We start from the raw sequence: 25,160 nt of genomic DNA, 5'->3' as shown, positions 1-25,160 counted from the left end.
TTCAATAAACAATTCGGATCTTTTCCGTTTGTGCCCCCCCCCCCCCCAGCTTAGTGGGTGCATATTATTTGCAACCCTCAGACGCACGTGCAACATTTTTACATAATGATTTACTATGTAATGACACGTGCTCTGTCCTTGGGGGGAGCATAACGTACTGGGGGGGGCACAAACGGAAAAGATCTTACAATTCTTTCAATAAAGATTCTTTCAAATCAGTAAACAATTCTTTCAATGTTTCAAATCAATAAACAATTCTTTCAATAAACAATTCTTTCAATGTTTAATTTGTCCCATTCATGCCCAGCTATGTTAAAAGAAGTCCAAAATTAAGCTTTCACAAATGGAAGACACCCCTGGTTTTGTTCTCTTAAGTCCCCTTGATGACCCCCCAGTTACATATAAAAACGCCGAAAACATGCAATTGATCATGCAAATAAGCATTATGAAGGGATTTTGAAATGTTGGTTATTTTAAATATATAGCGTGTCCCATAAAGTTGAAATAAGCGAACGTTTGAAAAGCCACGGATTCGAGCTCAAAGGTCAAAGTTCAAATTTAAAACATGTCGAAAAAATTGATGAATGAAAACTGCATGGAGAAAACGTTGACATTCAAATGAGCACATTGATGCTCAACTGCACGTTTTTGGCGTTTTTCGAACGTTCGCTTATTTCAACTTTATGGGACAAACTATATAATATAGTAAGTCCCATAAAGTTGTAACGCAGGCGAATGTTCGAAAAAATCGGACATGCAAATGGACAGTGTTTTGCTAGATATCTGCACGTTTTAAATTTGAACTTAGACATTTGAAACGTTCAATAGCGTTGCAACTTTACGGGACTGACTATATAGCGTGGCCCAGAATAAAGCGAACGCTTCAAAAGCCACAGATTAGAGTTCGACGTTCAAATCTAAAACGTAGAAAAAATTGATGAAAACTTAATGGAGAAAACGTTAACATTCAAATGAGCATATTGATGCTCAATTGCGCGTTTTTGGCATTTTTCGAACGTTCGCTTGTTTCAAATTTATGGGACAGGCTATACGTAGCTAGTTTCACAAAAATGAAACACAAACGTATATGTTTAAAAAAACTCACAATCATGTGAACATCAATATGCCAATGAATGTTTTAGATTTGAACTTTGTCCTTTTAATTATAGAAGTATAGTAAGTCCCATAAAGTTTCAACGCAAGAGAACGTTCGAAAAATTGGGGACGTGCAAATGGACAGTGTTTTGCTAGACATCTGCACGTTTTAAATTTGAACTTTGACCTTGAAACGTTCGATAGCGTTGCAACTTCATGGCAGTGCCAACATTTCAACTTTATCTTACTGTGAAATATATAGGATCACTGTTGGGGAGTTATAGTCTGTCCCATAAAGTTGAAATAAGCGAACGTTCGAAAACGTGAAAAACAGGCAAGTGAGCATCAAGTTGGTCATTTGAATGTCAACGTTTTTTCCATTAAGCTTCTATTCATCAATTTTTTCTACATGTTTTAAATTTGAACTTTGACCTTTGAACTCCAACCTGAGGCTTTTGAAACGTTCGCTTATTTCAACTTTATGGGACACGCTATATTTTGGGTCTTTTCCCATTATAGCCCCCTCCCCCGCTCATTTGCCGTAGCTTTAATGTACGGACCACGGACCTTTCCTATTATACCCCCCCCCCCAGCTTAGTGGTCCAATAACTAATAGCCCTCCAATCATGGCAATTATATCATAACGAGGAGGCTATAATTTTGTGGGGGGGGGGGGGTGCTATAATGGGAAAGACCCGGAAAAGACCCGGTACAAACGGAAAAGATCCGAGAAACTTTACTGAAACTTTAAAAATTTAGTTCAAAATATTCATTAGTTTGACGTTTTAATGACTGCCGAGTGGTTGACTCTTTGGAGATCACCACGGGTGCAATGCCTGATGTTAGCTTGTGATGCGGGAAATGATTTAGTCGTGACATTTCACATGTTAACTGAAATTTGGCGGTCAAATCTGACTTCAAATAGAGTTCAGGTGCATATGTTGAGTGACTATGTCCCTACTGATTTGTATCATTGTAACTCAGACGAATAATTGTTAAGAGATTTCTTGCTTGACGCGACCAAGATAATCAAATTTTTGTATTTAATTGATACCTGTAATCGCTGCTGCAAAAATGATGATGATAACATTGCTGTTAACTGCTTTTCTATTAAACCAGGGGTCGGCAAAACCCGCTGGTGTTGATGTAAATAACAGCACGTTGAAGCTCTGGCTCCCTACGCCAGCACAGAGATACGAAGACAACTATTTCTGCAAAGCGTTTAAGATAGAGGGGAAACAGTATATTACGGAATTTGTTCCCTCTTTCAATGACGGAATACACCACAAGTTGTTGCTGTTCGCGTGCTCTACACATGTGGGGACGGAGAGAGCGTTTGAGACACCACCAAGAAAGCGATTCAACTTAAAAACTAGCATCTAGCACATACCCTGCCACGCTTTTCCCCTGTGGCTTCGATTTTCCGGTGGCTTTGAAAAAGGGAAAAGGGAAAGTAAGGAAGGGAAGGGGAAAAGGGGGGACAGGAAAGCATTGGAAATCAAATTAGGCTTAAAAAAAGTTGAATCGTGATGTATAGTTGGTGATCTGTGGAGATGTGGCAGAATGTATAATACATGGGAATCGAAAGCCGAGGGGAGCACTTCGGGAAACTTGGAGGAAATATTCGAGCGTGTTTGCGAAGGGGAGCAAATGCTCCTGTATGCGACAGGCGATGAAAAGGGAACTGCTGGATCCTCATTCAAGCTCCCCAAGGATGTGTCAATAGAGGTGGGAGAAGGCACGAATTATGGCTACTTCATTTTGCAGGCCTTCTTCAGTGAATCATTGTACGCCTGGGATGGTCAAGGTGTCATCCCTGACCAACCTGGAGTCTCGTACCTGTAAGTTGAGGTGCACTTGAGTAAGTTGAGGTGCACTTTTACATTCCGGGATTGATAGGTTCAATTTACATCGATTCTATATTGCATTTTGTACTTAGGTGGCACACAGAGCCGACTAAATACATAGCTGGGGTGATGCTGTTCATGATTCAAGGAGAACTGGAGCACGCCGTGGTACCTAAAGATGATCGTACTATTGGAGCTGATTGCAGACAAGACATGTGGCCTAGGAATCAGACCGTGACTGCCTTCGCATACAGGTTAGCGATATCTGCATGCTCTACGATCTAAGGTCACATATGTATATATCAAGCTTCGGGATCTTGCTCGCGTTGCAAACAACTCACTATACTACACATGTAAGCGTGTCGCACACACATACAATTCAACACAAGCAGCATCCTTATTTGTTCATTGTGTCCATCTTGTTTAGGGTGCACACTCACTCAAAAGGGTTAATGGTGAGCACTGTCAGGTCGACACGGTCTCATATTTACAGCCTACAGTCTCATACTTATAGCATACTTGCCTCGAAGAGCCCTCAGGAGGAGCAGTGCTTCAATCCCATAGAAGATCCGGTCGCAATCAAACCAGATGATGATTTTAAAACCATGTAATCACAATTTCTGATAATCTAACAAGAATCTCAATAAGGCACGGCACAATAGCCTTAAGAACAGTGAATAGAAGAAAGTTCATGCAAGCAGGCATTTTCAAATGTAGTTAATGTTCAAATGTTTTCAAATGTAGTTCAAATGTAGAAAATCTACGGGAAGTTTCCTTGCATCATCGCATTTCAATTTTAGATGCCAGTATAATACGACCGAGCGAAGGACAATGGGCAAGGGACCAGATAAGGAGATGTGTAACATGTATATTATGTACTACTCGGAGAGGCATGACGAGAGCTCTCAGCAGGAAATCTGCGCTACACAATATGGTTCCTCTGCATTTGAGGCACTGCCTATGTGGATTGTAGACAAACTGCAGGTCAAGGACCAGTCCTTGGACAGCGACAACAAGAATGACCCCTGAGAGCTGCCATGTTGAAAACTTATTGTAAACAACTGTTGTTTGATAATGTTTGTTTGATAATTGATAATCTGTATGTGCCATTTCATTTTTGTAAACTGGGAATTTCTACTAAAATTTTTCACATCTCAAATACTGCCGAAATACTATGACAAAAACTTAGCTACTGAATCGACAAAAACGGGCTGAAGGCAAAAATCATCCGCTTTATATAAATATCCGCTTTGTAATACGTGATTTGTAATACGTGATTATACTTCCACACGCTTCGAAACCAAATGAGCAAGAAGTAACTGGGCCAACCGGGCTGGGCTCCACTATAGGAGCAGTAGGTAAAATGCTTAATTCCTTGAAAGTTAAGAAATAGGGATTTTCCCAAAAAACGTCAGGGCAACATTCTTTAAAATCTATACTACTCGTGTCTTGATATACATTTTGTCTACTTTGAACACCTGCTTGACGACTTTGAGAGGGGAACTTTTTCTTAATCAATTCAAGAGCTATCAGCGATAAATATGAGCATGATTATGAGCATGAATAACCCTGTTTTTTTCCTGAGAAAACGAGCTGTTGACTTGGTTTCGTACTTTTCAGCGTGCACGGGAATTGTACAGGCGGGAATTGTAGCCGCCGCAATGTATTAAGATTAGGTGTAGCCGCCGCAATGTATTAAGATTAGGTATAGCCGCCGCAATGTGTTATAACCAATAAAAATAAAGAATGAATTATGAAGGTACAAAAAGACAAGACAGTATTAATCGAGTACATTATAAGTAATTTTAAATACAACAGATAGCGCTCACAATATAAAAATTAAGTAAATTACAAGTTCAGGGGTACAGTATGAATTCCATCAGATAACACTTTTTGTTTAGGATAAAAAAAATGAGTCCTTTGTTTGTTCATAGGCAGCGACGCAGTGGTTGATTGTCCGAAATCCCCTATTTGTAGATGTATTAAATTAATGATTTCTTCCATCACTCGCCAATATTTTTCCAATGGTCCATCTCCGGTCTCCCAATGTTCGTTTGTTTAGTCCTTTGCTGCTGAATTTGTACTTATCCGATTTGGCATCGTAGCAACAAGTTTTGCTACAGACACATCATTTCAGTACATCTGAATGCTTCCTTGAACAGACCTGATTCACCCTTATCGTGCTTTTTATGTTTATCACAATAAGTTCCAGGGAATTTTGTACAGCATCAGCTTTGAAAGAATCATCACAATCGTGTTCCCTCAGAGCTTCCCACTCTGCTTTTTTAGATGGACGAATGCAATCCTACAAGTTGTAATTTTGCGTACTGAAGTATAAAAAAGTGACTTTTATCGGTTCACGGTGCTCAATTGTTGATTTTACAAGTTCAACTTCATATAGTTCTTTCATCGCTCAGGTATTTTGTCTCTGTATGTCTCTCTTCTGTGATTTGGTAACCACAGGAACTATTCTATAACAATTTCACTGTTTCTGCTACAACGCTTGATTCCGGATTTTTATCTCCAGATCTAGCATCAACAACTGATTGAACAAAATTATAGAATTATTTTTGGGTGTGTCCTGAACGAAGCAATAAATTTTGTTGCATTTCAGCCCAAGAATAAGGTAGAAGTTGAGTAAAGGTGTTATGACTGTTCCATTCCCCAAAATTGAAGCTTGAAATCAACATGCGTTGCGGTTGCTTGAGTAAATCGTTATCAATTGCTTAAGCCCTCGTATAATCACCACTATCTGCTCCACAAACATGAAGGTTTTTAAAGATTGGTGGAAAGTTCAATAACTTGTATTTCAACCCATCTGGAACTTCGAGATCACACTGAACGTAACCAAACAGTTTATCTTCTTTTATTTTAGCAAGTAGAGATTCTTGAATCATAAGTAGCTTGAATGGGAAATTGTTTCTCACGTGAACTTCTACAGATTCATCACCTTTGAGAGTTTCTCACCAGTTACATTCCCATATCTCAACAACTTTATATCCTTTGTTTCGCAAATATTCTCGTCTTAGTTCATCATATTCCTGTTTCTTGAGTCCTTTCTGAGTCTCATCCTCTGACATGCTTACTCTTGCTTCCTGAAATGCACAAAAGTGAAAGTAACAACCCATTGCTTCAAAAATAGTTTTACTGTGAGCACAAAATCCGTCTACATTAAAACAATCAATCTTATTCTGAGTTCCAGTTGTGTAGTTCCTTTCAATAGTGCAGTTAGGAAGCTGAGATTGTAGCTACGACATAACCATGTTCTCAAGTTTCCTCGATTTATTTTGCCTAGCCTTTAACTTCTTAGAGTCTGAATCAATCTCCCATCTAGTGTAAACCCCAGTGGGCTTTTCTTGACACATTGAGAAGGAGTAAAGTTGACTGGCGTCTATATCCAAAATTGATTTGCAAATGCTTTCTGAGTTTCGAATATATGTTTGATCCACAACCGCTTTTCTAGTAAAGACAATAGAGGGACCACCGGTCATATTCTCGCGTATTTTATTATGTAAATCTTTGTCTGCTTCAACAAAAGGATAGAATTTGTTATTAGTTCAATTGTGTAGACAACTATTTGCTAAATTAGGTAGTGTGCAACCCAGTTTTAACATATCAATCCCTTTGTTATGATAGAATTCCATCATTTTTTGCATCGCTTCTGGTGTCGGGACAACATCCTTGTTGTTATACCACCTGACCAAATCCCGAGGGGGCACTACTTTCAACCCAAGTTTTTTCAGAGCCTCCTGTTGAGAAAGTCCACTATTCAACAATTTTGTGAAATCCGTAAATTCTTTCTCCTAGGGATTGTGATCTCTCAACTTACTAAAGAAACATTCGTAAGGGGGAAGGAAAGTTACATCCAATTTGTTTGGTCAGTCCAACCATTCATAAGAGAGAAATCCTTTGGCCTCATTTGTCTTGTAAGCTTTGAGGAACAAATCTAGTGATGTTGCTCCACCAAGAAAGTTTAGAATATCGAGAAACTCTACATCACTAAATTTAAAGTATACAAAAATGATTAGCTTTTTTAATAACCGTTGGTTGAATATCGCGCTCGTGAATGATGTAGGGTAATAAAAAAGACTTGATAAGATTCAGATCATATTTCCCGCTGTTGAATCCAAATACAGGTAAAATGTTGGCATAACGTTCAAAATGTTGTTGTAGTTCGAGAAGTTGAATTTTCTGAATTTGGAGGAATTGAGTCGACATATCCATTTCTTCTTCTTCTTCGATATATTGAAATTCAAACATTGGAGTACTCTCATCTTTCCTGCCATTTAGCTTCTCGAAAATAGAATTTACTCTGGTTTCAATTGCTATTTCAATTGAGGGAAATTTTTGCAACAATTCTGCTTTACTTCTGCTAGCTAGTTCTTCTAATGCTTCAACAAAAAATACAATCAGTATCTTGGGGTCTTTGTTGCATAGGAAAATAGGTTTTTGTAATAAATTAGAGGAAATTGACAGAGAGATTGGTTAATGTTTTCCTATCCAAGTAATTGTATTGGTATCTTTTAGGTCATTAGATGGAACACAGATTGATTCAAAATCAAATACAGCCAATTTTCAGAACAGTTTTGATCTTCTTTATATCCAATTCCAATACAGTCAAATTTATCGATCAAAGTTTCTCTCAAAGTGTAAACACTCTTTGGATAAACGTTTTGTATCCTATCTTTACAAGATTTCACGTGACGGTTGAAGGTACCAGCACGCTTAATTAAAATATCACAATTAGGACAGCGGAATCGTTTGAAGAATGAGTTGATATCATCAACATAGCAAATGTGGTTGTTGTAGCGCAGTATATTAATGCTGTTCTCGTACATCTCAACACCTAGTCTTGCAAGTTCACCTACAAAATCTTCGTCCTCAATGTCAATGTCATAAATGAAAATGTTGTGTTTTTTAGCGTTTTCAACAAACGCAAGGTGATCCATTGACACTCCTCTAAAGCTATTTGCGTCCTGACCAGACTCTTGGAGAAAGCCACTGAACAACTAAGCTGCGTCTGTTTCCAGCTGAGCTGATTCATACAAGTGAACAGCCACAGCTCTGAACAAGCAAAGGTAGTCCTTGTAGGTTCCTCCGTATCCATTCGTAACAAGACAATTTACATCTGATCTTCTCAACAACTGTTCAGGTATAACAGCATCTGAACATCCCATTGGGATATTGTTGAGAAGAGCACAAAAAATTGTTTCATTCGTAGTTAGTGCATACCGCCATTTTGTGTTTGATCTTTCTTGAGCACAAGTCTCAAGCACATCCATTTTCTCTACTCTATCCTGAAGTGAGACTAAGTCTCCCTTAGAACAAAGTAAATGAGACCTCTCCAAGAAGGTGTTGTTCTAATGAGCATAAAAGTATCTGTTTTCGTCTGTGTCCACATTTCGTAAAATAAATCCCAGAGATAAATTTATATTTGCAGCGCAGTTAAATTTTTCAAACACTTCCTTCAGTTTTTCATTAATTTTGCTGAGATCAAGTTTCGACGATTTAAAATTGAGTACTCTATGTCTCCTATTCTCCATCTCAGTATTGTCAAAATAGTGTTGACAGGCACTAGGTTCCTGCTGTAACTGTTCGTTGTTCTTATCCAATTCTTCCGATTCTAGTACTTCATTCAAGCTATCGCTGGATTTGGTTCCAACTTTGGTCGATGTTCCGTGTTTCCGTCTCTTATGTTGTTGAAGAGAATAAAAACTTGAAAAAGCCTCCAAGCATATAGTGCACACTGTACTAAGCCTCTTATCTTGAGGGGCATGATGCTTAGCAAGGTGGTAGTTCAAGTCCTCTTTCCTCTTTGTATAGAAATGTGGACAGTTGGGACAATTTATAGTCCCACTATCACACGATTTTTTGTGTCAATCCATTTGCTCCTTGACAACAATTTTCTCGCACTTTGTGCATTTGACAGGTTGATTTCTATCAAGAGAAGGCATCGTATAGTTTTGATCCAAATTGCATTAAATAAAATTTAGGTAAAGTGCCGAGCAACTGCTTCTGATAACAAAGTGAGAATGAATGCAATTTTTGGTTTGTTAGTTAGAATTACTTGAATGACGTAATTTCTATTTTTAGTAACATTATGATATAAAAAAGTTCAAGAACTTCCTACGAAGCAGTCACAATATTGCATTCTATTTTGTACTTAAATCCAGAAAACATCCCAAATGTGTAACTTTATTTCTTGGAGGAGAATTGGAAATGTGAAGTTATGATTATTTGTCATATTGCTGATTTGTGTTACTTTTTTACAAAACAATACTCTTCATCCCAAAACAGACTTTTTAATAAAATCTATCTGTCAGATGTTTGCTCACTTAGAGCATACAAATATTATTGTAAACGAACTATTTTTGTAATTTTATCGATAGTGCACTAAATGTGTTTTTACAATCTTATTAAAACATTAGAGAAGAAAACTCATACTATAATTGAAGATAACTTATATACAATTGACGTTAACGTTACTATATTACAAACTACAAACCAATTAAAATTTAGTAATAAGAAGTTTGTTGTAAAAATTAATGATATCGTTTTGTTTATCTTGTTCTCTGTTTTCACATTTTTTTATTTTAATAAATTAATACGTGAAATTTTGCTCATTTGTGAAACACATTGATCAAAATCCACTTACAAATTTTGAAGAAGATTTACAAGAGAAAAGAAGGTATACCTGATGCATACAAAATTAACGAAATTGATGTAGATTCATACATTTTTTTACATTTTTTTTGACATTTTCACAAAATCCAACATAATAATCCGGTTTAGTAAAGGCGTTGATTATGCAACGTTCTCTATTAAAACAATTGAATATGAGGAAATTATTGCGAAACAGTCTTTCGATTTATCCTCAGAATTGCGTGTTAGCAAATACGAATTGTTGTTCATTTTGAACTCCGTCCCCTATATATTGGAACAGTACAGAAAAATTTCACAAGCAAACTTTGTTCCACCCCCAGAACCAATACCAATAACTCCTTCACTACAGAGTGCTCTGTTCTTCCATTTTTACAACGACTACAATGGAGTACGGATCAGGTTCGGAATTCGTTTACCTAACGCATGTATACAAAAATTTGATTCCAAAAATGGAACATTTTCCGAGATTCAACTGAAAATTGACGAACTGGAAAAAATTTATCAAAGCTTGACTTTTTTGGTAAACTATGTCACTTCATTTCAAATAAAATAGACCATTTTAGGCAAAAACATAGTCGAAAACTTGTACGTATCCTTCACTTCCTACCCTGTTAGGAAGTTATACGCAAATTTGGATTTGAATTTCATTTCGTCCAGAAATTTCAAGCTAAACGTCACTTTTCTCGTAAAATCTTTCATCTTTGGTTACTGTTCTCTGATTGGACAGAATACATTATATATAGAAGTTGTTGATTTTGACATTATCATTTGATCCAACTACTTTGAAAATATCATCGCTACTGTTTCTCACATTATAATAATTATTCCTCAACATTTTATCCTGCTATTGAGCTCCAACACTGACATTCTTTTATTGGAAAAAAACTTACTTCAATTGTAACTTTTCTTTAAATCTAATTTAGATATTCTGTTTCCTTCCTAAAAAGGAAATTTCTTGCTTACTAACTTACTCTCCACTGATTACTTTTATCACATTCTCAACAAGAATATTTTGCTCCATTCTCAACACGTTCTAACAAAAATCTCTTCTATCATTTAATCCAAAATGGAGTTCACTCTTCTAAATAAAAACATTCTGTACTCAGTTTCTTTCACTGAGGATATTGCTCGGAGAAGAGTGCGAGATTTATGATACGGACTGTATGAGTCTGTGATCACTTTACTCATTGCTGTGTGGCACATTATTGAGCACCAGCGACAAAAGTTTGATACATATCATCAAGGACAGGTTTGATACATATCATCACAGAGAATCAGCTGGGAACTTACGCGATGGGTCACGAAGTTGATGATGTTAGTGGATACCACTATCCTCACGTTAATGGATCTGATTTTCCCGCCAACTACGTAGCTGGAAACATTCAGTACACATTTCCGTGGGAGGAAGGGCAAATTCCAAACAGCTGGTTCACTACACCGGAGGTATGTCAGGTATCAAGCCCGGAGGTGGAAAACAATCTTCTCTAAACAGTTTCAAGAGCTCATAGTAGAGAACATAGCGAGTTGAGTACCAATAATAGTACCACCACGTCATTTAACGATCTGGAAAACTTTGATCCCGCGCAGTACTATGGATCCACTGACATGTCAACTACACCCTCGATGACAACTCTTTCCATTGAGGAAGGAACAGCTCACAACACTTTCTTTTTGAGTGATGTACCTTATACCCCAGTCACTGTTCAACCTACCCAACTAACTGGTAGAATTGAGCAACAAAGAGGTTTCGGTAATGAAATGCAGAACTTGCCAGAATATGTTATTGAAACTCTTTTTGAATGATTTCTATGTTCAATTTTGTAAACTTTTTTGTATTTGTTCATAAAAATAAAAAAGTTGTTGAATAATTTCAGGCGTTTCGTTTTAAATAAACATTTTCAATTATATAATTTTTTATCTACTTTTTTCAAGTTTTTCAGAATAAAGATTAACACGAAAGACGAAAGATCAGTTGATAATTTAGGTACTTGCTTATTATTAAAAACTTTGTTTCTGCCGAATTTATTTTCGATATTTAACAAAAAATGTCGAGAAAAAATTCGATTTTTAAGAAAAAATTACTGTTACAAATCCGATTTTTAAGCTGCAAGAACAGATTCAAAACTTGTCATTTTAAAAATGATTAAAATTTTTGGTTTTTGCTTAAAATCATACCGTAAAACTTAAAAAATGAAAAAAAATTGCACATTTCGTACTCAAAATATGGTAACAATTTCGATTTTTAACGAAAATCTGAGGTTCTATTTTTGACTTTTAACAAAAAATGTTGTTTGAAAATTCGACATTTAACAAACAAATTGACTTCAAATTTGGAATTTTAGTATATACACTAGATTTAAAACTTTTAAGTACAAACACTTTATTACTTTCTAACTTCAAAGTACAACATGGGGTTATCACTTTTTCCATGACCATCTAGTAAACAATCACCAATTTTTTTTAATTCACTCTCGAACTTTTGAGTTCTTAAGTGTCTGAATTCGGTCGAAGAAGGATGATTTCAAGGTTTGTGTGCTTGCGTTTCTTTGCTCAGCTCTCAGTAGATGTCTCTTGAACTTCTTTCTACTCATATTCTTCTTAGACACGCTGTGTAGTTTTTCAACAAATTTGTTTTCCGAGTTATGTTGTACCGTTCTCTTCAATTGAGCAAAAACAAGTCCTAGGTGCATAAGCAGTCCACTGTCTGATATTGAAAAGATAAGTCATCCATTTTTTGGGTTAATTCATCAATGGAAGATGAAATGAGAATCATGTGATAACAACAATTTTTCAGAGGACAAAAAGTTTTATTGTGAGACGCAACAGAGTATTCACTAGTAAGCGAGTAAGGTTTATAATCCTTAACCGATACGCAAATGAACAAAGCTTTCTCACAAAAATTTTTTGTAAAAGTCAGGTAAAACTTGACACCTAACTGCTGCCATTCTGTAACCAAAGTGATTTTGGAGTGATTCTTTTAAAATGCCGTATAAGGAAGTAACGCAATTCACTTCAAACGCAACAAAAATTTCATTTGAAAAATGACACAGTTCAAGAAACAGCAGCTCAAAAATTTCAGTTTGTTTACTTGTTCTAATTATTTCAAACACTATTACTCGCTAATGCAACACAGACGTTCCAAACATCAAGATAAATATGCTGCTCTAGTTCAAATGTTTGCACGAATTAAAATTTCTGACTAAGTTTCCTTATAGGGAATTTTTTGCAAAATGACGCAATTGAATTTTTCATATTTGGAAATGAAAGAAGGATAATGACATCATTACCAAATAAAGGTGATCGGAAACAAAAGAGGGATTAAAATTACAAGTCAAATCATTCAATTAATTTCTCTCTGTTAGATTCAGTTGATAAAATGTCTCTCTCTAAAGTCTCTCCGTTTTACTCAAGTGCTCCTTCTATGTTTACCGATTTTCAACCTAAAATTGGAACTGATTCGGTTCCATTTTATATAGACTTTGGTTCAAACCCAAAAAGATTTGGGAGATTTACTGTGTCCCAGATTTTTAAAAATGGACAAAATTATTCTGAAGCAACTTTCCAAGTATTCAAAAAAGATAACTCTGGAACATTTGAGCAGTACCAACAACTTCGAATTGGAGATTACAAATTCAAAAAATTCTGTTTCCGCAAGAGCAATATCTTGAATGGGGAGTTGGAACTGAGTGAGCACCTGACTCAATTTGATAAGAACCCATGTATGGAAGATGTGCTGCAACGATGTTACAAAGTCAGAGATGTCAGCATAGGACGAAGTCGACGAATATATGTGACTTTCATTCAATACGTTCAGGAGAATCCAGCCTCCATTTACGTGCAGATTCGGCTCTTTTGTCGTAAAAAAACAAAGCGTTCAAGCAAGTGACTTATGTCAGCTACACTTTGGACGAGTTCAAGGAACTGATTCAAAATTCGAATGACTTTTCTAACATTGAACAATGTACATTTCAGTAATAATTGTTGTTTGATTTTGTAATATGTCTACTCTACAATAAATTTTTCATTTTAAAAATCTTTGATCTGAGAATGAGTTGGGATATTGGTTGCTCAAGAAAAATTTTTTTGAGTCTCAGAGATGAGTCAAAGATTTTTCACGTTAGACTTCTTTACGAACTTAACAGATATTCCTATGCTGTTCCTGAAGCTCAGAACTTTCACAAATTAGAGAATGTGGACATAGAATCCCAAATTTCAGATTTTAAGTGGGTTATTCACAACGGATTACGCAGAACAAGTCTTATATATTGTTCATATAAACAACAAGTTACCATTTCACAACATCGTTGGAACGGATATCAGTGGAGTTTTCAGACAAATATTGAATATGAATACAAGAAATTACTAGAACATCTCCCTACGCTTTTATCTTATATTGAAAAGTTTAAGAAAACTTGCATTGACATGGATGAAGGAACGCATAACTGATGGATATTGTCATTCTTGTCAACATATTCAATTGTTACGGAATCATATTTTCATTGTGTCCCGAAACTTAGAAACGAAAAAACTGTTTTTAGAGGCCTGTAAAACTTGGGACGAGAATATAAATTTGGAGGAAATTACCCAAAAATTTCCTCATGGAGGACTTATTGGTTATGGAAATTCCCTTTTAGACTTTTTCTTTGCTAGATTGAAAGGTTTTTGATTACATGCTTTACTACACGATTCTGCTGGAACGGTTAAAGCAACTACAAACAAGGGTCCAGTATACCGTTACATTTTCCAAGCTCATTTTTTGGGATATTTAACTGGGTTAATCTTTCCTGTTTTTTTTAAATTTTATCATCCTCAAATTTTCAAAATGCTAGACTGCTAATCATTTTTGTAATAATTCAACCTAGAAAAAAGAATGTCTCTCGTTGTATTTGATATTGAGTGCTTGGAGGGAAAAATTTTTAAGGAGTTGGGTGCTTTCAAGAATGGAAATGTATTTGGATAGAGTTTTCTCCCACCCAAAGACTGTAAACATACTTTGCAAGCAAAATGAAACACTAAAATTTGACATGGGATTAATTGAAACAATGGAAAACTGGAATATACTGACTTGTCATGAATCATTCACTAACATTGTTCACTTTCAACAGAATACTTTGCAAAAGGGTTAGAGAAGTGTAATCTCCCCTTAAGTTTTTTGTGTAAAGATGTGGAGAATCTAGATTATCTTGGTTGTCCAAAAGTTTTCAAACCTCTCAACAACTCGGATTCTGACTGGGATTGTAGCAACTATCCGTATCGAAACAAAAAGACATTTCACTGTGCAGAGAAGAAAGCTTATGCTTACGGAACTTGGACTCTTGATTTTTTGATAATATTTGTATTTTCTAATTGTATTTGTGATCGTTTTGTAATTAATTATTTTTATTTTACTCCTTTTGAAATCAGAGAGTCGCATATAAGAGTAACCAAAGTCGCACATAAGGTTTTAATGACCGATCATACAGAAAACGGTTTAACTTTAGGTAATTTTGTCTTCGATGATAATAACCAAGAACGACAATCGTGGAAATGTTTTGGACAGACTTGAAAGAGATCTCTGGTGTTTTTTGTCCCAATTTTTTGTTATTATGTTAATATTAGCGTTCTGCATAGTAAGAATAACTCTTGCCAAAAACTGCGAAGAAACAACAGTTTGGATTCCTATCTTATCTAGTACAGTCGGTTATATTTTTCCTTCTCCTAAACTATGAACAAATTAACTTCTACTAAGGAACGCATTTTTATTTCATTGGTGGTACCAAGTGGCTCTGGACAATTTCATCTTATCCATGCTTGGCTAATTATTGGAACTTTTCAACCCGACTTTGTTGAAATTTACTATTTTTATCAGTATTACAAATCACTTTACGGGCTAATGTCCAAAAACATTAAGAACATTCATTTTTTTCAAGGAGTTGACTTTGAGTTCAATCATAGTCTACCCAATGATGGAACAAAGTATTTGCTGATTTTTGATAATTCTTGTGAGGAAATCTCAAGCTCGAAAGATAATGTCAAAATTTCAACATCTGGAAGGCACAAAGGACTTAGTACAATATACATAAAGCATAATCTTTTTCATCAGAGTAGATTGGGAAGAAATATTGAGTTACAAAATACTCATATACTTTTATTCAGGTCTCCTAGAGATGTTCACCAGATTAACACTCTTGGTCAACAGCTCGGGTTAGGATCACAATTAAAAGATTGGTATACAAAAGCTACTTCAATCCCGTATGGTCATTTACTCATTGATCAGACTCCGAAAACAGTTGACTCTTTTAGATTTTGCACAAACAGTGGTTCTATTTCGACTATTTTTTTCTGCCTAAATCGAAATAAGAGATTACTTTTTTGAATGATGAACACACAACATCTCTCTACACTGATAAAGATAGGAACGTATTCCCAGAACTTGCCAGAAAACGTTTCTAAGAAATTGTCCAAAAGATTTCATTCAGTTTCTAAACGAATGCATAGTAAACCTTCTCGGAGGACAACTACAGGAAATACAAAAACAAGACGTAATAAAATACAGCAACAAAATTCATCAACTCGTGCTAAAAAGAACCGGAATAAATAAAAGAAGAGCAATTTTAAGTTCAAGAAAAGGAATAGAGCTCATATCAATTTTGACACCATCTATCATTAATCGATTGTTCTGAAATGGAATAGTTTGTTTTGATTCCTCAACATTTTTACGAACAAAAATTAAATAAGAAATTAAAACGTTGGACACTTTTGAGCTGAAACCAGTTTCTATCCCAACACAATTGAACCCTAATTACAAAAAAATTAGAAAGAAAACCAGATCATTAAAGAACGAATCAATTGAGGATCAAATTTTGAATTCACCGCAAGTGAAGCTATCTCTCAACGACACAATTTTATTAGATGGAAGAGATACAGAAGTAGCTTTCCCAGATTTTATTTTTGCATTAAAAAGAAATAACGTTGATTTTCCCGACATATATTACACAATACTTGGTGCTACCGGAATAAATCCGCAAAAAAATAAACAAAGATGCCAAAAGCAAAGACAGAGGGAGCTGGATTCCATTCAAAATCTGAAAAAGCCAAGCTACAAAGACTGTATAGAGATGGAAAAGCCGCATATGGATCAATTAAAAATCTACAAAAGGCAAGTGGGTTATCCAATCAGAAATTTTCCTACTTTCTGCACAGTAAAGATTCCTACACAAAATATTGTCATGCAACACGACATTTCAAAAGATTACCAGCATTTGTTAAGCGAATCAATTAGGTCTGGTGTCTCGATCTAGCTATTATGGATAAATTATCGGCTACTAATAATGGAGTGAAGTATTTATTAGTATGTGTTGACGTCTTTTCTCGCTTTCCCCGTGTGCAACCAATGAAGTCAATGTACTCTACAGATGCAGTTGTAGCTTTCATAAAAATGTTGCGTAAAAAGATTATGCCAGCGAAAGTATGGGTTGATCAGGGAACAGAGTTTAGTGGTGAGTTTCGAAAAATTTTCTATGGACAAGAAGTTCAAAATTTACTCTACTAGAAGTGAAACGAAAGCTGCTGTAGCAGAACGAGCTACAAAATCTCTGAAAAACATTATTTTTCGCTATATGGAAGAAATTGGTGAAAAGTACATGAGAAACATGGATTCTTTTCTCAAAACTATGAACACAAGACTTAATCGGTCAACACGTAACGCTCCAAAAAATGTAACAAACAAAGACTTTTTGTCAATTTTTTACAGAAACGCAATTAACCAACATAAGCGACCACGTTTTAAAGTGGATGAAAATATTCGTATATCAAAAAAAATCCCATTCAGGAAAGGTTATAAATCTCAGTTCACAAATGAAATCTTCAAAATTGTTAAAATTGTTACTTTTAAACCACCAATTTATAATCTTTGCGGAGAACAAGGTGATGAAATTCTAGGTAAGTTTTATGAACAAGAGCCTTCACAGTGTATCATTTGAAGATGAGTTCTTTCACTGTTGAGTTGGTTTTCAATGCGTCGCTTGATTGTTACCCAAACAATACATTAAGTTTTTTCACGAATTTTCTACCTGAACAAATTAATCTTGATGGAGAATGGGAGTAGCGATAACAGATTTGTCGTATCCTTCCTTGTACCAAAACACAACAAAAGGTAAATTCTTCTATCTAGATGAAGCAACACCAGATACAAAACCATCGGATTATTACACACTTGATCCAGGTCTATACCCCTCAATCTCTGATATTGTCAATGAAATGAACAGAAAAATTCAGGAACAAGAAAAGTATGAAAAAAATCAAGTTTCGGGTTAACAAAATTGTGCAGCAAATTTCTTTGAATCTTCCGAATCAGAACTCTTTCCTTGTCATTTCTAGTGCCGATCGTTGTCATGTCTTTGGATGCAAAGAAGCTGTTTAAGGAATGGGTGTTTTCATGAGTGGTGCTGGTGCGCATTTTCTCAAGTTCCCTTATGACATTGTACGAATACACACCTTAATTGTATATAGTGATATTGTTGACCACAAAATTGTGGGTGATACAAAAACTGTTTTTTTACGATGCATACCGGTTTTATCAAAAGTTAAGAATGGGATATCATCTCAACGGGACAATACATGAATTATCAAAATTTTCCAAATTTACAATTTAAAAAAATTCTAAAAAACTCATTCCACAGCATAAAACTCGAGCTCCGGGACTCTTATTGTGAAAAAATTCATTTCAACTCTGTTGGTGTAACAATAGCGGTACTAATGTTTAGAAAAACTTCTGACAATCATTTTAATTTTAAAGGTGTAGAAAATGGTTGCTGATAGTGATTTACCGTATTTTCGTGTAATTCAAGACAGAGGTGAAGAGGATTTGGAGCGTTAGCACAAACAATTGGGAAGACAGCTATTCCATTCTTGAGGAGATATTTTGTCCCAGCAGCAAAATGAGTTGGAGCTGATTTGCTTGATATAGCTGCACCAGAAATTGGAAACGTTCTAACTGGAAAGAAAAATTTCGAATCTGTGGCTGCAGATGTTGGAAAGAAAACATTACGTAAACAGCTATGTGTTGGAAAAATTAGGAAACGTCGCATTATTCAAAGAAGTTCCCGAAAAAGCAGTCGACGTCGTCGAACTAGAAGAGATATTTTTTCTAAGCTGAAATGAGTACTAGATCAACAAACGATAGCAACTTTCGTTATGGTCACTTTACGAACTCATGCTTGGAGAATTTTGAAAAAATTCCTGTTTTGGAACCAATTGAATCTTCTCACGTTCAAGAAGTTTATCCTAGTACTTCATTGGATGAAAGCAGCATTGAATTCGAGTTTGAGACAAATAGAAGCATATATCTTGATTTGATAAAATACCCACCTTCAAATCAAAATTGGTTTAAAGAAAGGGAAGATTGTTTGATGACTTTATGAAAAAAGACGAGCATGGAAAAGCAGATATGGGAATGTCTTTCTTAGATGATGATTTACATTATTTAACTCACGTCAACAATTTATTACACTCGCTCATCTCCAACTGTGATGTGTATCTGAACAATCGACAAGTTTACAACTCAAGTAAACTCTATGGACACAAAGCGTTAATTTCCGATGAATATAACGTCTCCACAAGAAATAATGAAGGTATTTTGACATGCCATGGTTACGAATTTGAAAAACAAACTAGAGCTTTTGAGATAAGCCCTTTTACAGATGGAGAGGAAGAACTTTTGCTGAAAATGGAACTACTTATTACGGTAAATTAGCAATTGATTTGTTGTTCCAATGTGAAAAGTTACTGCTTCCAAATACAAAAATTGGACTGAAATTGAATCGTGCAAGACCCAATTTTTACATGATCTCCTACAATCCTAACATCTCCCTTAAAGTTCTCGACTGTTCCCTGTTTACAAGACGTGTTGTTGTTAATGCAGTGTATCGCCAGACTATCAAATATCAATTAACTCATCAACTTGTTTGTTACAACTTTATGGAAACAATTACACGTAAACTTATTATTCCTTCAGGACGGAACCAGTTTATTCAGGAAAATGTTTTTAATAATGGTTCAATCAGACAAATAGCTATTGCCATGAACACAAATTCAGCATTCAGAGAACATTTTCAAGAAAATCTTTTCCATTTTCAGAAATTTGGTTTACGAGAACTAAGAATTGTTCGAGTACGTAGAGCTATAGTATCAGTTGATACAACCAATGACTGTAGAGCATATGTAGCGACAATGAAAGCAATGGCGGCCGCCGTATTGACCGACAGGGCGTTTAGCCGACAACAAAAATGAGAAATTTAACCGACATTTTAAGTAAAATGAGCAATAAAACTTATTCGGAAGCTGTGATTGGCCAATTTAAAACACTATTTTGTAAGCGGACAATTATACCGCAGTTTTTTCATCAACTAGTTTAACGAAGGACTATCCGTGGTCGCACCGTATTCAACCGCTACGGGCCATGCCTCGCGGGTCATGGCCATGCCTCAGCGGCCCGTGGGACTTGATATGAATCTATCATAACCGAACTACTGATTTCTGAACCAATGAGACTTTTGTGACCAATTATGATAAAACTGTCGGCTAAATTTCTAATTTTTTCCTTGTCGGCTAAACGCCCTGTCGGCCAATTTTCCTAGCACCGAAAGCAATGAATTTTAACGAAGGGATTCCTGCGTTACCAAATAATCTATTTCAGAACCATTACGTGCTTGTTTTTGATCTAACTTCACTTCAAGATGCTGGAGAAAATATTCATTATCCTAAACTTAGCGGTGAAAGTATCCAATTAGAAATGTTTTTCGACCGCCCCCTAAAAAGCGTGACAGAAGTAATTGTTCTAGGAGAAAGGATGTCCACTGTTAAAATCGATCAGTTCAGAACGGTTGCTAAAAATATCTGAATATTTTTGCGTTAACGAAAATTTTTTCATATTTTTTTCAGTTTTTTATGGGTTTCACATTTTTGCTTTCTGCATTGGAACATTTGTGGATTATATATTATCGTCACCCAGTTGCCATTCTCTTCACCAAATAATTTCTTAAAATGGACGTTAACTGGGGGCGAACTAATTCAAATTTTTGTTTAGGTTCCTCTCCTAATTTTTCTAGTATTTTTTTTATAATTATTTTTTTCTACACCAACTCCCTTAACAATTCTGTTGACAAAGTTAAAAAATCAAGCAGAATTTTATAAGAGCAAGATAAAAAGTCCAATGATTGTTGCTTTTTTGAAGAGAATGAGTCTTTTCAGCTTGACTGTACAGTTAGAAAACCGTGTGTTAATGGTACTTGCGAATTAAAGCAGAGAAAAACTGTTTGTCATGGATAACACTTCCCTTAAACAGATTATTGAACGAATCCTTGAACTCAAATACCACTGCATTGGATCCTTTCCAGCAGATTGTGTTACAAGACTATCCACATTCAGCTTTGCTATCATCAACACTTCTCCGAGCAGTGAAGCTGGAGAGCATTGGATAATGATTGCTTGACTCAATCGAACTTATTACTATGCTGATTCTTTGGCTCGTCTAATTACAAAATAAAAATTTTAGAATAAAAGTATCAGAACATGATACAACAGCCAGTTCAGAAAACTGATAATTTGTGTGGATTTTACACAGTTTTTGCAGCATTTCAACTATTTAAATTTTTTTCAAACAAAACTGAACAAGGACCATGATGATCATGTTTTAAATTATATAAGTAATTATCTTTGAATTAGATAAATTTAATGTAAAATAAGTCGACGTGTAAAAAAGTCGACAGTAATTTTTTTCTAATTTCGTTAATTCTTCTTTAGTAACTCGATTTTTTTGTCGACTCTATTAACTACTCGGCTAAATGTACTTTAATACTCTTTTCTTTTGAACTATAATCATGTAAACGTTTGATCAATTTTATATTTGCATGTGCTTAATTTGTACTGTGTCTGTTATTTTGTACTTTTTAATTCAATTTTTTCTTTCATTTAACGTTTTTCCAAGTTATGAGCGCGTAAGAGTCCACTAGTACTGTGACAGTACCAGATTAGCAAGAGGTATTTTCGATCTACCGACCTCTGAGTTATGAGCCAAGCATGCTACCACTGCGCCACCTTGCTATTTAGGTTCAGCTATACCTAATCTTAATACATTGCGGCGGCTAAACCTAATGTTAATACATTGCGGCGGCTATACCTAATCCTAATACATTGCGGCGGCTATACCTAATCTTAATAGTTTGCGGCGGCTATAACTAATCTTAATACACTGCGGTAGCTATACCTAATCATAATACATTGCGGGGGCTATACCTAATCTTAATACATTGCGGCGGCTATACCTAATCTTAATACATTGCGGCGGCTATACCTAATCTTAATACATTGCGAAGGCTATACCTAATCTTAATACTTTGAGGTGGTTATACCAAAAGAAATGTTGAAATTTACTGCGTGGGTAATTATCAGTTAATTCGCGCTGCATGTACAATTCCCCGCCAGTACAATTCCCGTGCGTGCTGACTGCAAAATTCCCGTTCGCTCTGCCTGTACAATTCCCCTGCGCGCTGCATTAATCCCTATATGACCTCTAAAATCACGTGACAACTGGCTCCGGAAAATCACCTTGATCTGCTCCTTCTTTACTGCTTACCCCCTGGAACACATCTAGGCGCCCCTAGATTTATTCCATATCTTAATACATTAGGGTAGACCCTCTCAGAAAAATATTCCTATACCCAATCTTAATACATGGAGTCTACGCCCCCCCCCTCCGGAGCCTTGCTCACCCTATTACTACTCTCCAAACTTCCGCCTTCGAACTGTCTAACGAGAATGTGATGCTCAACATGATTCTACAGTGAGAAGGACTTATTGATCGATAAGAGTGACCCTCTGAACGTTTCTGAAATCCTCGCGTAGTACACAGATCACAGCCGTAATAACCAATTTTTTCATAGTCAACACCTAGTGCCTGCACAAAAGTCTGCCACGAGAGTTGTTGTAAAACTGATTTCAAATAAATTTCCTTTGCTATGAATGTTCTGCGGTTTTGCAGGTTTACGAAATATGTTGTCGAATGCGGCCCTTAATTTTGGCGGAAGACCAGCTAGAGCATCCCAAACAGGGTAAGCTGAGCAATCACTTGACTTTTGATTCAACTCCATCCATATTTAAAAAGATTTCCATGTCGATTTTCTGTTCATCGAAACGACTTGTTAGCTTGAGATCCGTTTCGGTTTCCGGTTAGCACAATCTGCGATTTTTTTTGGTGTATTTTTCTATGTTCTTCTGCAAAGTTGAGAAAAATATTTTCTCCGCTGGTATTTGAGTTTTTTCCACGTTTTGATCCGAGTTTTTCCTGGTCTCACTTTTAAAAAAGTTGGGTGTAGGCTCATTGTCGTTTGGATGAACTATTTTTCGGCTTCTGAGCAGACCGAACAAGACTTTGTTGGGTAGACAATGTCGGGCAGCAACGGCAAAAATAGACGATCGATGGATTATGAACAATTACATTCGAACTACAAGTTAACGGATGGGAATTGAAAACGCCAATGTTTTTATTGTCATCATGATAATCATCGTCATAATCACAAGAGGTGACATTCAATTCAGCTGCAGATGGCAGATTATATTAATAAGAGGCTGCAGTTTCGAAGTCACCGTCAGCAGAACCTTGTAAACTGACTATCCATCTCCTCAGTTTCAATTTCCAAAGAATGAGTGTCATCTACCTGGTGTTTGAAGGTTCTGAATTCACGACACGAAACCTCTTCTATCCTTCTTTTGACCCGCTTTTTCCGTTGAGACTTAAATTTTTTTTGCCGAAATATCACACTCAGTGGGCGTACCAAGTTTCGACTGACTTGCAGCGTTGTTTGAACAAATGTGGGTATCCACATTTAAAAAGCCGTCTTTGAGGTAGTTTGATCCTTAACTCAATTATTTCTTCATTAATTCCTATAAACTCTATCACTTGAAGTAACACGCATTTGTTGTGCGGGAGCAAAGAACATGTGTATCCTAAGAAAAACTAAGTATTAGGCGGAAAGGAGTAATTAGGAAAACAAATCGGGCCAAGTAATACTATTTTATTGTGCAAAAATCTCCACGCATTAGAGAAATGGGACATTTTAATTAGCAATTCAAAAACAGCTTCATTTGGGCCCATAGAAAAGGCCTAAGGGGTTATAACTTTTCCCGTTTTGTTTAAGAGGCCGTAGCCGCCATAATTGTCTTTCAAGATTTAAAAATCTGATGCAATATAAAGCCCAAATAATTCTTTTAAGGTCCACTAAGCGTTTGAAAACTGTTTGTCAAGCTGCATGTGCTTTTATATTTGCTTGAATCTCTTCAACGTCAGCATCATTTGATGAAAGACATCAGAACTGCTTGGAATTTGACGCGAAACTTGTCCGTCCACAATGACTGAATCTTCACAAATAATCATAAAACTTGAAAGACCTAACCAAGAATTAAATTATGGCTGTCAAAGAAGACATATAAAAGTGTTAATTGAAAAAAATCTTTTTTGAAAAAGCGACCTTTCCTGAAAAAATTGTTTAATTCAAGCTCAATAGACGAAATCAAACTTTAACACTGGCAAAACGTCGAATTTTTAGAAGAGGAATACGAAATGGATAAAAAAAACGTTACAAAAATTTGTTTCAAGCTTGAGGAAACAAATGTACACAAAACTAAAAGTATTCTCTGGATTACTCCAATTCTACAAATCAATTTTATATACTGAAGAATACCTCTCCCAACCGAAAGAAAATGTCACGCAGATCACACTACTCATTTTCTTCTAAACTGGGATGCCGACGTCGTCAATTTTTGCTGCATTGGTTTGCCGATTTTTGGGTTGTCTCAAACGCGAGACCAGGAGTGTCGGGGTACTTCTGCTCGACAACCACTAAAAGCAGGAAGAAAATCTCTTATCACTTTTATGCCAATTTTATCTCCTGTTAACATATGCAGTTTAGCTCTTGTTCTCGACTGCTGGCTTTTGTAAATTTTTAAAAAGGAAGCAGAAAGAGGGTTTTTCAAAATGCTATTTCAAATGAAAGCTTCATGTCCAATTTTTGAAAAAGAATTATACTTTTAAACTAGTTGAGGAGTTCACTGAGAGCTTCGGTTCCACGATAAGCCTCACTTCTTTTTGGAACCAGAATGAAGTCTACGAGTTCATTTTTCGGGAAAATTTTTTCAAACAGTGCTCTACCCAACTTGCCAAATCGACAAAGGTTTTCATCGTTGTGCATGACTGCTGTGCTACCTGCGCTGCGCTAACGATAGTCATCAACACTGAAAAGCATTAAGATCCCAAAATCCGAGTCGCTTTCAATTGGGCAGCTCAAACTTTGACAAGTAGGGCAACCTGTTATTTATCCACATGATCCTAACTAAGTTGTTCTGACGTCTGAAAAAATTGAGGGTTCTTGAAAAAGCTATTAAGAAAGGTTCATTTCCTAAAATTGTAAGCAAAAATTAAAAGAGCGATGTGGTACCTTAGCGTCGATTCTTGTGCACAAGTTTGCCCATCTTTCATTGTCTCTTTTCTTGAGCTCTTTGAAAGCCTGCATCTAAACAATC

General features: G+C 35.9%; 2 protein-coding genes across 3 annotated transcripts in view; both read left to right on the top strand.

Annotated features, from left to right (window-relative positions):
- The window catches only part of LOC142342638 (DNA-directed RNA polymerases I, II, and III subunit RPABC3-like), a 569,350-nt gene that overhangs the window by 459,144 nt on the left and 85,046 nt on the right, over nt 1–25,160 (top strand). The window lies entirely within an intron of this gene.
- Nucleotides 2,032–4,085, top strand: LOC142342631 (peptidyl-glycine alpha-amidating monooxygenase-like). The gene is made up of 5 exons (XM_075394055.1): nt 2,032–2,446; nt 2,633–2,936; nt 3,035–3,196; nt 3,370–3,549; nt 3,743–4,085. The coding sequence occupies exons 1-5, from the start codon at nt 2,170–2,172 to the stop codon at nt 3,969–3,971; spliced, it is 1,152 nt and encodes a 383-aa protein (XP_075250170.1). The 5' UTR covers nt 2,032–2,169; the 3' UTR covers nt 3,972–4,085.

This window comes from Convolutriloba macropyga, chromosome 7 (genome assembly GCF_964194025.1).
Source record: "Convolutriloba macropyga chromosome 7, txConMacr16.3, whole genome shotgun sequence".
In the NCBI taxonomy this organism is placed as follows: Eukaryota; Metazoa; Xenacoelomorpha; order Acoela; family Convolutidae; genus Convolutriloba; species Convolutriloba macropyga.
Note: the sequence above shows the minus strand (reverse complement) of the source record. Positions and strands in the feature narration are given on the sequence as shown.